The 14,220-nt window shown below is 52.0% G+C and overlaps 2 protein-coding genes across 2 annotated transcripts in view; one reads left to right on the top strand and one right to left on the bottom strand.

The window, feature by feature from the left end:
- Positions 1-7,021: 7,021 nt before the first annotated feature.
- LOC125914327 (uncharacterized) lies at positions 7,022-8,219 on the bottom strand. Its single transcript, XM_049619564.1, has 3 exons — positions 7,950-8,219; positions 7,262-7,593; positions 7,022-7,134 (listed from the first exon to the last, which is right to left on the bottom strand). The coding sequence occupies exons 1-3, from the start codon at positions 8,217-8,219 to the stop codon at positions 7,029-7,031; spliced, it is 708 nt and encodes a 235-aa protein (XP_049475521.1). The 3' UTR covers positions 7,022-7,028.
- Positions 8,220-11,452: 3,233 nt separating this feature from the next.
- The window catches only part of GATA6 (GATA binding protein 6), a 31,458-nt gene continuing 28,690 nt past the window's right edge, over positions 11,453-14,220 (top strand). Inside the window, exons 1-2 of the mRNA XM_049620368.1 lie at positions 11,453-11,582; positions 12,974-14,139. Coding sequence (XP_049476325.1) covers positions 13,011-14,139 — 1,129 coding nt within the window. The 5' untranslated portion in view covers positions 11,453-11,582; positions 12,974-13,010. The remainder of the gene's footprint in view (positions 11,583-12,973; positions 14,140-14,220) is intronic.

Below are 14,220 nucleotides of genomic sequence, written 5' to 3'. Positions count from 1 at the left end.
AAGGAGGGGGACAAAACACAAGAGACTCTTAAATACAGAGAACAAACTGAGGATTGCTGGAGGGTTGTAGGTGGGGGGATGGACTAAATGCACAAGGGGCATTAAGGAAGACATTTGTTGGGATGAGCACTGGGTGTTAAACAGGGGATGAATCACTGGAATCATTATTGCACTATATGTTAACTAACTTGGATGTAAATAAATAAATTATAAAAAATAAAAAAAGTGCTCTTTCCAATTGGCTTAATAAATTATTGGCTAATATAGAATTCTGAACACAGGCAATATAATATTCTAAGTGGTTGAATTAGGAAGAAAAATGTGGAAAGTAGTCTAAAGTTGGAAGGTAGTAGAATACTGTGAAATAGTCCATAAAAACTAAGACAAAGCCTCAGCTGCAATGATAGTCCCAAGATAGCTTCTTTAAGGAGTAGAAAATTTCCACAAACTCACAAGCTGTAGTCACATTTTATTTGTATTAGGATTATTGGATCAGAAAATGACTCATGTACATATCACTTGATAATCAGCTATAGCCAATATAAAACCCCCTGCGAAAGTAGCTGTTCAAACATTCTGGTTGAGGATTCTATTTAGGAGTAGAAAAAAAATTGAATTTTAGGAAGTCATATAAAGAGATCATTGTTTTGGGATGCCTGGGTGGCTCAGTCTGCTAAGCATCTGACTCTGGATTTTGGCTCAGGTCACAATCTCAAAGCTCATGGGATCGAGACCCATGTGGGGCTCTGTGCTGACAGGGCAGAGCCTGCTTGGGATTCTCTCTCTTCCTCTCTCTCTCTCTGTCCCTCCCCTGCTCATGCTCTCTCTCTCTCACTCGCTCTCTCTAAATAAATAAATAAATAAATAAATAAGTAGCGAGTGAGTGAGTGAGTGAGATATCATTGTTTTTAATGCGAAATGATGTGGTGTTGATAATGCTGGACTTTATGCTTTGAATTTGGAGCGTTGTATCTGAAATTTTCAATATTATCACACTCAACAGTTTATTCAACAAGCTTTTTAGCGAGTGCCTTGTGCTAGACACTGTATGTGTTAATGGGGAGATAAAAATGAATGAGGCATGATCTGTGCCCCTCAGGTCTCACAGATTAGAGGAATACAGGGATGCAGTAAAGACAAGCTACCGGTGATTTACTATATGTCACAATGACCACAAAGTGCCTACGCAGAAAGGGGGCAGCCATAATCTTGGGGGGTGCAGGGGGGTGGGTGGACGAAGAAGAGGGCCACTGTGTTTGAGACATATTGTGGCATTCTTTGCTGGTTTGGGGATGGATTTTACAGTCACTAGAATCACGTCAGTTGTGACTGTGGGCACAACCTGGGGAGCTCATGAGGACAGAACAGGTGCGGAAACCCCAGGCCAAGTTGTAGCCATCATGCAGTGCTTTCTCAAGTGAGAAAGGTTATTGACGCTGCCAGAAAGAAGAACCTTTTTCATTTGTTAGACATTCAAACATTTGTACCCTGGAAGAGGTTCATTGCCTCTGCAACTTTCACTTTTGCCTCTGATGTAAACATGCCATGCTGGGCAAAAGCCTATGACTCCATTCATAGATCAAATTGTTGGCATATCTGTCATTGTGAAGACAGCATATTGGAAGGTGCTATACATACAGAAAGGGTGAGTTTATGATCTTAAATAATCTGCAGAAGGAAACGTTGGATATTCCCATATCTTTAGTTTTCTTTATGCCTTTGATTGCCTTCCTACCTAATTTTTTGAGCACGTAATACCTCCTCTCTTCCCCCTCATCTCCTTTCCCCTTAAGAGCTGGCCTTAAGTAGAAATTTGTGTTTTTACTTATTTATCAAACAGTTCAAATCTGCATGTTGAGCCAGGCACTCTTCTTTATAAAAATCAACTTACTTAGCCAACTCACAATTCTTTGGGGATGGCTACTGTTACTACCACCCCCTTTTTACAGATAAGAAAAATGCAAGGTAGAGATATTTAAAAACTTGCTTGAGGACACATAACCAGAGAGCAAGCTGCAGAGCTGGGATCTGAACCCAGAGCTCCACACTCTCAACCTCCACGTGTGTGCTTAGTCTGGCCACAGTGCTAAAGTGAGGATATATTCTGTGCTGCCCACCAGCTCAGCCACTGGGTAGGCTCTTTCCTATTCACCAAGGCTTTTTCACTGCTGCTCAGAACAGGCCGAGCTCTTTACAGAAAGATGCCTTTGAAATGCAAAGGTTGACAGCTTTATTTGTGGATCCACACTGTGGTTTTTGGCTGGAGTCGGCTGGGCACCAGCTCTGTGGTAGTCAGCCTTTAAAAATGGTGTAATATTCACACTGTTTTTGTTGGATAATTGCGTGCCTTTAATTTGTGGTATTATAAACAGAGCAGTAATCTGGTTTAGGAGTATCCAGAAAGTTATTTGATATCCATTAAGTCAAGTTGCTATTTTTATTCACCTCTGTAGAGGTGAATATTATTATGGTCCAGAAAAAACAACACTGTAATATATTCTAATGGATGTCTCCTGACAGATTGGGGTGGGGAGTGGGGAACTTCTGAAGAAGGTAAGGAACAATTCTGCTTCCTTCCTTAACAGGTGAGCACAATTTTCCCTTTAAATAGTATGACAGTTTAGCTTTCTTTAGAATATGAATTTTAAAAGGAAAAAAAAAATCACACCTTTTTTAGTTCATGGATTTGAAACAGTGATTTTTTTTTAAAGACCTACTTAAACCACTGCTGCCTAAAATGTTTACCTTACTCAGAAACTTCTGAGAGTTCAAGACATTTAAAAATATTAAATTATGTACAAATAATTATTTAGTAAATGTGAAGTCCCCATACAGTAACCATATGGGAAATAAGAATATTCATCATCAGTAGTTGCTTTTCATCAGTATCCTGTGATTTAAAGTTACTTATTATACACTTATAGACAAAGAATAGGTTATTTAGATAGCATCTTCCATCCAGGCATTTCAGTGGTTTGCAAACTTGAGCCTGAGTTAACTGTTCAGTCTTTGGAGATGAATCATTCCTTTTGTTTAGCCCATTGGTATAGTATTTAGATTAATTTGTAGGTTTGTATTTAACCTGACAGAATCCAAAGAGCCAGATCAGACATATGCTAGCAGTCTTTCCTGGGGCCCTGACAGAGCTACACGCAGGGAGGAGGGCTCAAGTCATTAGTTTGTGATTAATGTTTGTGGAAAGTAATATTTCTACCATTTTATGGATGGAGCAACTGAGGCACTGAGAGGTTAAGTGGCTTGCCCTTGATCACAAAGCTGTTTAGTAGTTCCAGGCAAATCAGGCACTGATGCAAGCTCACCATGATTTTGCATCCAATTCTCACCAATTTAAAATTTTGCAAGTTACAGTTCCTGTACCTGCCAGTGGGCAGGTTACAAACCAGAAGTTGAAACTAACATGAGAGAATGTTGACCATCATTTTCTCCAGGAAGGAAGCCACCAAAGTTTGCTTTGGCTAACGGAGCTGGCATGGGGGCTATCGACTCCATGGACCCAGCCCTCTTGGACTGGCTGGCTCTCTGCTGATCCCCCAAGGCTTCTGTCCATGAGGATTCAATCAGCTTCAGGGCTGCTGGCCGGGGTGGGGGGCAGGAGGACTGTAAATCTGGGAAAGCTGCAAGTATTCAGGGTCTTGAACTTTATCAGGTTTGAATGTGTGATTGTGAAAGTAAAGAGCAGAGAAATGACAGCACTCGGTAAATCAAATGTAGAGAAGATCAGGACTGTCAGAGACAAGAGAAAAACAGGCTCTGGGCACAAATGCCACTGAAAACCTGCAGGCAGGAGGAGACTTTTATGTTCCCTCCAGACTGTGCCTTCTGAAAAATCTCTTTCTCTGTCACTTTATCTAGAGAACGGTGCTCTTTGTTTTGTCCCATGGATTCTCTCTTTAAGTTTTCATTATTGAAGTTTAGATCTTGTTTTAGAAGATGGGGTGCTATATGGGGGAAAAACCCCAACAACAACAGAAAGAAAATTAGTTGAAAAATGTCTGAAATGGCCTAGATTTTCCTCTATCAATAATGTGTTCCATAGCTTATGAGTGATCTTTAATATTCTATTCCTTAACAAAATATGACTGTAAATAAGTCTCCTGCATAAATAGTGATACCAAACTTAAAGGTGAAAAGTGTGAGGTGACCTAGTCAGATGACCAGGTCAATTTAATTAGTCCCCCCAACCCTTTTATCTAATGCCAGTCCACAGGTTCCCCTCCTTCATGGCCCCATCTGTTAACTCACTCCTATCTGCTGCCAGAAAGAAGGGGGGAGAGTGGGGGTGTGCTGTTGCCGACCAGGATACTTTTCTCAAGGGATGAGCCTCAAGATTACTATCTTCATCCTGGAGAAGGGCTGGAGTCTGCTGCTGGGATTTGCAAGGGAGAACAACAAGGAACGTTTCTTCTTCAAAGGAACCAAAAGCAAGTAAAGAACTATGTTTGTCTCAGCCTACACTTTCCTACCATAATGCAATAAATAAAATCCTCAGTGCTGGTACCTAGAAAAAGCCTGAGGCCTCTAATGAATGGCAAGACTCAAAGTTGAATGGGTGCTGAAAGAAGTTCTTTCTTGGAAATTAATTCGCTCCAGGGAACAGCTGGGTCACACAAGAAATTGAAATTCGGTGTAGTATATGTGAGTCTATTACAATATAGATATTGGTAATAATAGTTCACACTTAACATAGTGCTTACTATGTGCCAGGTACTCTTAGCACTTTCCATTTAAGAAATCTTTGGGGCACCTGGGTGGCTCAGTCGGTTGAGCGTCCGACTTCGGGTCAGGTCATGATCTCGAGGTCTGTGAGTTCGAGCCCCGCGTCGGGCTCTGTGCTGACAGCTCAGAGCCTGGAGCCTGTTTCAGATTCTGTGTCTCCCTCTCTCTCTGCCCCTCCCCCCACTCATGCCTGTCTCTCTCTCTGTGTCAAAAATAAACATTAAAAAAAATTAAAAAAAAAAAAAGAAATCTTTTAATCCCCTTAAACAATCCTGTCAGGGAGTTACTTTTATCATCCTCATGTTACAGATGAGAAAACTGAGGCACAGAGAGGTTAAGCAATTTGTCCTGGTCACACAGTTAGAAAGTGGCAGAATCAAGATTCCAACCCAGGCAATTCTCTTAGTCTGTGAGCCAGAGTGACTCAGTTCTTTACAAACTCGCCGTGAAGCCTAGAAGACAATATGAGCCTGGGTAAACTCTTCTAGGGAAAGGCTCAAACACCTCCCTCCATCTTTGAAACTGTCTGTGGTACTTTGCCTAGCCGGCTCCACAGAAGTCCCAAACTTCTAGACTGTAAACACTTCAAAACTAGGAGCTAACTCTTCTAGTTCTCTTTGTGCAGTATATATACTCAGTAGTGTTGTTGGGCAAGCGCAGGAAACTGGAGGGCTGCATATGGGTAGACAACTCTCGGTCCTGATTCTCTGCATATTTGCAACATAACTGAATGCAGAGGTCATAGTTCTGGGTGGCAAATGCAGTAATTTTTTATTTTGGGGGCATTTCTCTCCCCTTTAATTGACTCAAGGAGGAGCATTAGTTACTTAGCAAATCTCCAAAAGCTTATCACCTCCTTTTCTGCTCCCTCTTAGCAACATTACCCCCTCCCCCCAACCAAGAAAAGAGAAACAGAAAGGTCTCTGAGCTGAGACAGCTCTGGGGCAGTGGCATCTGGACTCTGACCCTAGAATTGGCATTATCTGCACATCTAGTGATACCAGCAAAATTCAGGTCTTTCATGTCTAGTGTGTTGGAAATTTCTGTCTCTTTCACCTTTGGGGGAGCAGAAATGATCCCTTTCCTTCTGATGCTCTGGTTTTTCCTATCCCCCCCACCCCTCACCCCGGAGGGGTGGCTGGATGAGGGGGAAGGATTAGATGAGGTGGATGGCTTTGGAGTTCACCTTATTTGGAGGAAGGCAATGAGAAAAGGGAGTCATCTTTAACTTCCGGGACCCAGCATGAGGTGACAGAAACCGAAGATGTTAGATTGCTTTTGGAATTCAGAGTCCTGTCTCCAGCTTCACCATAGAACAGAAGGGGACAGCAGAAGATCTAAGAGGAATGAATCCCTGTTGCAGGGAAGCCAGCGCTGTCTCTCTAACTTGCCACCCCTGAAGGTTCTTAACTACCCATGTTGCAAAGTGGCAGAAAAGGCTAGGTGAGACTACAGTCCGGGGGAATGCTACATCTACTTAAGGGAAGAAGAAACGACTCAGTGCAGAGACCTCCAAAACGTGGCACCTGACTCCCCAAGCCCCCTCTTCAGTCCTGGATCAGCAAAGTGGATAGTCCTGCCTCGCTTTAGTGAAAAGGATCACCCCAGGGGCAGGGCCTCGGCCCAGCTGGCAGCCCTAGGCTTTGTGTAGTTATGCCAATAGTAATTAATAATGATAATAAACACCACATTTCATAACCAAACCCAACCTGGGGATGACCGAGGGATTGGACCTCTGCCTCCCACCTGCACGCTCTTCATTTGCGAGTCCACACCCGCCGCATTGGCCTCAGTCTAATTCAGCTGTCCAGTTCCACCCATCGGTTCTGACCGGGGTTCCAAAGAAGGGCTGCTCCAGACAACCAGAGATCTGGAATAACATCGCCCCTCGGCAAAACCCCAGGGAGTGGGGGGTGGGAAGGTAGAATTATTCAACATCAGAAAATAATCAAAACGGGACGGTAATTCAGGCCCCAGTGAGCTCGGTTTAGTTTTTCTGGCAAGTGCAGGGTGTCTGTTTTGGGAGCCCAGCTCCGTCCGGCCTGGAGTTCCACGGACCCCGGGACCCAGGCAGCCTGGGGACCTCCACATTCCCGGTGCAGCGGACACAGGTCCCGCCGGGCCCGTGGAGGTGTGCGCCAGTGAGGCCGCGATCTCAGGGTGTCAGGGCGCAACCAGGCCGCGGGAAGGGAGGCCGGCGCCGGGTGGAATGTCTTTATCGGGATCAGAGAGCCACAAGCTTTTCCTCCGCTTCTTTAAGCGATCACGGATAGACACCTTTCGATCTTTTGTCAGGCATCTTGGCCCTTAATAGCCAAATTTATTTGGGTTAAAGCGGCCTTGGGAGAAGCCGGGAGGGAAGATCTTTCGTCGGTCATGGGTGGCCTAGATAACAAGCTTTAAAAGAGAGAGGGAAGAAGAAAGTAAAAAGGTTAATGGATGAGGGGAGGGCTAGGAGGCGCCCAGCGTGGGGCTTTTACAGCGACCCTTCTCTGGTTGCCCGCTTATCGCGGCCCTAACTTACCCGCGGCGTATGAAGTACATTAAGTCACGTAAACAGCGCGCGGGGAGGAATGCCACCGCGGTGACCTCTCCGCGCCGCGCTGGCGGCCCGGGGCGGTGCGCGGGGGGCGGCCCGGGGCTGCGGGGCGAGGGGCCGCCGGGCCGGGCCTGCAGCAGCCGCGCGCGCGCCGGGACTCGGTGCCGACCGCCCTGGCCCGGCGTTGCCGCGGCAAGTTCCCAACTCCTGGTGACCAGCGGGGCGAGGGGGCGGGGAGCCGGGCGGGGGGGGGGGGGGGCGACCCGGCTTTCTAGGCTGCGCAGTTCTCGAGCTCCCGCCGCCACCACCTGACTTTCCTAAAGAGTGTTTTTGGGCTACCGAGAATTAAAGAAAAAAAAGAGAGAGAGAGAGACAACCCGCCCTCTCCCACCCAAACCCGCCCTCCCCCACCCCAAACACCGCCTGGACTCTCTGGACGCGCTTGCATTGGATTGGCAGCCGCTGAGTCCGGGGGACAGGCCGCCCCAACCCGACTATTGGGGCAGGATGCTGGCTGGGGTGGGGGCACCGGGGCGACCCGTGTCCTTCGTCAAAAGCGTCCCAGGGACAGCAAGAAATACGGTAACGGCGACAAGGCCCCAGAGATCTTTTTTAAAACTCTCAAGTTAAAACTACGTTTTAAATCAGAAATTGTATTCTTTCTTTCCGAAACCTCGCTGGAGCAGCCGGGAGCTTTGTGAACTGACAACTTATTGAGCTTAAGGTTTCGGGGGGCGGGTAAAGGCGTGTCGTTTCTCGGGTCCTCACCCGGGTCTCGCGCTCCTCTGGAAACAGAGCACCACTGGGTTCCCAAACACCCCTTCGCATTTGGCAGCAAAGCCTCCGCCCCCTGCCCAATTGGCTGCCGGATTCCGGCTGGATTCGAATCGCAAATAGTAGTGTGGCGCAGCCCAAATAAATCAGCCCTGGGGACAGGTCGCATTTCGGAGCCAGCACCTCTCCGAGGGCGAGGAGGGCGGCTTGAGGACGGAAGGCTCACTCGAGAGGGGCCCCTCCTCGAGTCTAAATAGTCCAGGGAGAAATAATTTCGTTTCAGTTTAGTAAATCTCCTCAAAAAGGAGTCAGACGGAAGGAAAAGGAAAGGAAAAAGATAAAGAAAAAACCGCGAAGAGAATAGAACTTCTAGCAGCCTATTCACTGGGGAATTATGGGGGACTTCTCCAGCTCTCGGGTTCCTCCCTAGTTTGGGGTGCACTTCTTCCCTCCGCATCCCTATTCTGCCCTCCTTTCTGGACCAGCTGGTGTGCTCAAAGGAAGCGCGGGACCCAGGGTCCCTTAGGGGTGGCTTTGAAAATGTGCCACTACTTCCGGGGGTGTTTTCCCCAGGGCCAAATCCAATGCATTGGGGAAATGGTAAACTGGATGGGTCAGGCAGCCTTAGCTTGTTGTCTGGATAAACTCTACGGGTTAAACGGTTTTGTTTTATTTTTAAGCGAACTGAAAAGAAAAAAAAAAAAAGAAAAACCATTTTACTACCCCTTGTCTCCTTTAGTTGGAAAACCAGTCTAAAAAAAATTGTGACCGTGCAAAGGAGCAAATTGCAACTGCCCACCCTTGTTTTAGGCAATGTTAAAAAGAGATTGGGAATCTGGAAGGTAAAATCCCGGGCGCCTTCTCGAGCCCTTTGAAACCGCACGTTGTGGGGTCGGTCACGGTCTGTACCGCTGCTCACCTCTGTCCCAGCGGTGTCAGGGCCGGTGCACCCTCGTACAGCTGCTGCGGAGCTGCGGGGAAAGCACGTCCCTGGGGGCTTAGCTATTGTCCAAGGAAATTCAGACACCTTCATACTTCCTAATATAAAGAAACACACACAACAGGAATCAGGTTCGGGTCTGGGTCTTCTCAGGGCTCAGGCTTGGAGGCCATTCACATCCTGGAATCTAATTAGCCAGAGGATTTTTAAAAACTCGTCCGCATTAGAAATCACCTCACTGAGATATGAATTAAGAAAAAAAAACAAAACAAAACCCTTTGCTTTTAAGAGTAAAACTGAGAAGCACTTGACAACAGTTGGCCCCGAAGAAAATCAAATGTCCACAACGTTTCTGTAACTGCTTACAAATGAGCTTCTGAAAAAACTGAGTCTGTTAAAAACTTGGTCGGAAACTCATGAAAAACCCAAAAGAAAGTAGCTTTCAGCCCTGGTCGGAGTTAAGTGGCAGGCGGACGCCAGGTCAGCTCTTCTGCCAGTCCCATTCGATCGAACTCAGGTTAAAATTTAAAGCCCCTGAATCCTGCTCCGGTCGCCGATCTCTGTTCCAGAGTTTTCTACCTTCACTGGTTCCGATTGTGGCCACATTGAAACTGGGAACCGCCACAGTGATTGGGGGAAGCAAAGAGGAATGTAATAAAAGTGACTAAATTGGATGAGAACGGTTTATGGACCGTCTTAGCAGCAATTTAAAAGTCAGAAGTGTTTAGCAGCAATTTACAACGAAGAACGGAAAAAAAATTAAAAAAAGAACTCTCTTCGACTTCCTCGATTCGGCGACCTCCTCCCCCTCATTGCCAGGGTCTGTCCCCTTCTCTCCCTACAATACACAGGTTCACAGCTCACTATTATAGTGAGGAAACATACTTTCAGCGACTCAGTCTCACGATCTCTCTAAACCATATTTTACAATGTCCCTACCTACCCCGGTTCAACTCTCTTAGTCTTGTCTTCCTTTTCCAACTGGAAAAACACAATATTAAAAAGAGAGAGAGAGAGAGCGAGAGCGAGAGAGAGCCCAAATGCTTTCAGGGAGACTGACCTTTAGAAAATCATTTACTTCGATTTACCTGGAAAAAAAATTGTAAAATCCATTCTCACAAAGCAACTCCTCCTGCCCTAGTTAAAATTCTCTCTCCGCGGCCTTCTGGGGTCACGTCTGTCGGAAGAAATGTTTTTGTGCGCTAAAGGGAGCGAGACATATATCACAGCTCCTGCGGACCAACCTGCGGCCGCGCGCCTCGCTGCTGACAGATCGGCGCTGATAACCCTGCGACGTTCATTTCCAGTCCCTTTGCCGGCTCAGGACCGTATCAGTTTGTACACAGTTGTGATAACCATTTGGAGGGAGCGAAGAAGGGGTGTGTATGTGAGGGTGGGGGTGGGGAAGCGGTACTTCCCGCTGGGTCCAGGGAAGTTGGCCCCCCTCCCCCTTTCCAATGACTTATCCAATACTTACCTGAAATTCTCCAGGATAAGCTCAGAGCAAACGGGACACCAAAACTTGGAGAGCATCTTGGGGCGCGACTGGGGTGGAAGCCCTTTTTTCCATCACGCGCACCTTCAGGGACTAGCCTTTAAGTACACCAGGACCCCGAATCAAAAGGTTTTTCCCAAAGGTTAGCTGGTGAGTGCAGACGTGAACTCCCGAAACCTCCTAGGAATTTATGGTCTGTTTCTAAAAAGCAGGGTAGAGATAAGAAGCTGGGCACTGGAGTTCCTTCTTTTCCATATATTTGGATCCTCGATCCCCGGTGGCCACCACGACCCGAGCCCCAGGGTCTCGAGAAGAGGTCGGGGAAAGTTTAAGGTCAGTCCCATACAGCTGCAGAACAACAAAAACTCTTCTAAGGTGGACAGAAGAGCGGGGCAGGCCCGAAGAGCAAAGCACTTTCCCCCTCATTCTGGGGGGCACGTTGACCCGAAAGCTGGCGCATCCCTCCCGCCGCGGTGGCAGCGCGGGGCTTTGCACAGCCACTGCTCCCCCCACCCGCCCCCGTGAGTGCGTGTGTAACTGGGGGCGGAGGAAAGTGCTGCGCCGCCGGATGGGTGTGGGTCGCCAGCCAGGTCAAGCGTTCCTCCACCTCCGCCCCTCCCCGGGCGTCCCAGGGCTCTGCGCCCCCTCGAAGGGCTCGCCCCCACTCCCGGGAAGGTACTCTGGGCTCGGCCCACAACCGCAGGCTGAGCGGCGCTCATTGTCTGCCCTGGCGGCGCGTTCCCCTCCCCCCGCCGCCCGCGGTCCCCTCCCCACCCTCTTTTCTCTCCTCCCCTCACTCCCTCCTCCTCCTCCGCCTCTTCACCTCCAGCGCCCAGCTGCTCGCGCAGCGCAGTTCCGACCCACAGCCTGGCACCCTTCGGCGAGCGCTGTTTGTTTAAGGCTCGGTGAGTCCAATCAGGAGCGCAGGCTGCAGTTTTCCGGCAGAGCAGTAAGAGGCGCCTCCTCTCTCCTTTTTATTCACCAGCAGCGCCGGGCAGACCCCGGACTCGCGCTTGCCTGCCGGCGCCCTCAGCCTCTCTCCGCGCTCAAGAGCGGTCTCCGCGGTGGCGGTTCTCCATGCGCAGCGCGCACCCGAGGTTCGGCTGCTTCCTCTCTTGCTCGGGCTCCCCTCTTTCCTCTCCCTACACCCCACCCGTCACGGGCCCTTCAGCCCCGGACTCTCCGGCCCTCTGCGGGCCGCGGTCGGCTCTGAGGGTGTCTTCCTTCTCCTGTCGCGGCCGACTGTAGCGGCTCCCAGGTTCCTGGGACACCGCGGACCAACTTCTGCTGTCTCTTCCTCTCCCTGAAGCGCTTATCTGCGCACAGCCTTATCTCCGAGTTATCTGGCGCAAAGGGGCGGGAGCCGGCAGTCAGGCGAGCAGAGAGACTTCTTTCTTGCTATCTGGCCCGGGTCTGTGTGTGGGCATTAATGTTAGTATGGTTATCTCCGATGAGACGAAGCGATTTGGAAAAGTAGCTCCGAGGAGGCCCTCCCGGCTGCAGTTCGCCTCCCTTCCCCACTCCCTCCGAGTCTCCCCGTCTTTCTTGCTGCTCTCCCCTTTGGGGTGGCCTCGGCTCCGGGGCGGTCTCACACGCACCCCCCCCCCCAACCCTGCATTTCCCCCTCTTCTGTGCTCCGCTCCACCCCGCTACGTCCGATTCCGGAACGGTCTGGCCTTTCCGCGGTTGGGGATGACCACAGGGTGGGAGGGGGTGGCTCAGCCGGCGTGAGCGCACGCGCTGGTGGTGCAAACTCGAGCCGTGTCTAAGGTGTGCGGCGCCACGGGGACTAGTGTTGGGCGTGAGACTCGGGCCCCGCGGGCAGCCAGCAGTGCCTGGGCCCGGAAGGTCAGAGACTGTCGTCTCCGCCCCGGCGCCCCACCTTCCCTGGTCTGAATTGCGCTTCTCTCTGGAGCTCGCACTGCGTCCCATCAAGCGTAGTCGGGGAAGCTCTGGGAAAGCCAGTGTGGGAGAACGCGGCGGTTTCGTTTTCGGGGACAGGTTGCCTTCCTTACGCTAACGATTTTCACGCGGGTAGACCTCACGCTGAGGTATTCCGGGCTAGGGGCACGTGTAGCGAGGCGGGACAAGGCAGCGCCGACCAGCACAACTACTTTAAAAGTTCTTTTGTGTGTCATCGGCCGAGAGGGAACCACTTTGGGGCGGAAGGGAAACCTCCGCCAGGCTTCTCGTCACCCCTGGGATCTAGCGCGCCGCAGATGAAGGATGCTGCGGAGAGGGTGGGCGGGAGGACGACCCAAGTAGTGCAGGCAAGGGAGGGCGGATATCCCGGTCCTGGGAGGACCCGGCGGAGACTGCCCAGGCTCCGTTCCCCTCTCCTTCCCCAAACCCCGCGCCCAGGGCAGAAACGGGATGTTTGAGAAATCTCATTAGCTAGAAAAGGCAGTGGAGTGAGATGTGTGGCCTGCGCGTTTGTAACCCTTTTTGATTTCTCCTCCCGTCCCTGCCTCCCCTCACCCCGCCTCAGGAACTAGAAGTTAGCTTGGAGAGGCGCCGGACCGTGGATGGCCTTGACTGACGGCGGCTGGTGCCTGCCGAAGCGCTTCGGGGCCGCGGCTGCCGACGCCAGCGACTCCGGAGCCTTTCCAGCGCGGGAGCCCTCCACGCCGCCTTCCCCCATCTCCTCTTCTTCCTCCTCCTGCTGCTCCCGGGGTGGGGAGCGTGGCCCCGGCGGCGCCAGCAACTGCAGGACGCCTCAGCTCGATACGGAGGCAGCGGCGGGACCCCCGGCCCGCTCGCTGCTGCTCAGCCCATACGCCTCGCATCCCTTCGGGGCTCCCCACGGACCTTCGGCGCCCGGGGTCGCAGGCCCCGGGAGCGCCCTGTCGAGCTGGGAGGACCTACTGCTCTTCACTGACCTCGACCAGGCCGCGACAGCCAGCAAGCTGCTGTGGTCCAGCCGCGGCGCCAAGCTGAGCCCCTTCGCCCCCGAGCAGCCCGAGGAGATGTACCAGACCCTCGCCGCCCTCTCCAGCCAGGGGCCGGCCGCTTACGACGGCGCGCCCGGCGGCTTCGTGCACTCGGCAGCCGCCGCCGCAGCGGCCGCGGCCGCGGCCAGCTCCCCAGTCTACGTGCCCACCACCCGCGTAGGCTCCATGCTGCCGGGCCTGCCGTACCTGCAGGGGGCGGGCAGCGGGCCCGCCAACCACGCGGGCGGCGCCGGCGCGCACCCCGGCTGGCCTCAGGCCTCGGCCGACAGCCCCCCGTACGGCAGCGCGGGCGGCGCGGCCGGCGGTGGGGCCGCAGGGCCCGGCAGCGCCGGCTCGGCAGCAGCGCACGTCTCTGCACGCTTCCCCTACTCGCCCAGCCCGCCCGTGGCCAACGGCGCGGCGCGGGACCCCGGGGGCTACGTGGCGGCGGGTGGCGGTGGCGCTGGCGGCGTGGGCGGCGGCGGCGGCGGCAGCCTGGCTGCCATGGGCGGCCGCGAGCACCAGTACAGCTCGCTGTCGGCCGCGCGGCCGCTGAACGGGACCTACCACCATCACCATCACCACCACCCGAACCCCTACTCGCCCTACGTGGGTGCGCCGCTGACTCCCGCCTGGCCCGCAGGACCCTTCGAGACCCCAGTCCTGCACAGCCTGCAGAGCCGTGCCGGAGCCCCGCTCCCGGTCCCGCGGGGCCCCAGTGCAGGTAAGAGGCGCGCCGCAGCCCGGGGGCCTGAAGCGCTGGGGCCTGTGGGGGGTGTGGAGCAGCTGGTTGACTTGGGCCTTG

Source organism: Panthera uncia (assembly GCF_023721935.1).
Source record: "Panthera uncia isolate 11264 chromosome D3 unlocalized genomic scaffold, Puncia_PCG_1.0 HiC_scaffold_8, whole genome shotgun sequence".
Lineage (NCBI taxonomy): Eukaryota > Metazoa > Chordata > Mammalia > Carnivora > Felidae > Panthera > Panthera uncia.
The sequence above is the reverse complement of the archived record's forward strand: the minus strand, read 5'-3'. Positions and strand labels throughout refer to the sequence as shown.

Excerpts from the sequence above, each read along its gene's own strand:
- LOC125914327 (XM_049619564.1), bottom strand. The coding sequence starts at position 8,219 with ATGCGACCTGTCCCCAGGGCTGATTTATTTGGGCTGCGCCACACTACT. Across the intron at positions 7,594-7,949 it reads CTCCCGGCTGCTCCAGCGAG|GAAAGTCAGGTGGTGGCGGC; the intron begins GTTTCGGAAAGA and ends AACACTCTTTAG. Across the intron at positions 7,135-7,261 it reads ATGTACTTCATACGCCGCGG|CTTGTTATCTAGGCCACCCA; the intron begins GTAAGTTAGGGC and ends TCTCTTTTAAAG.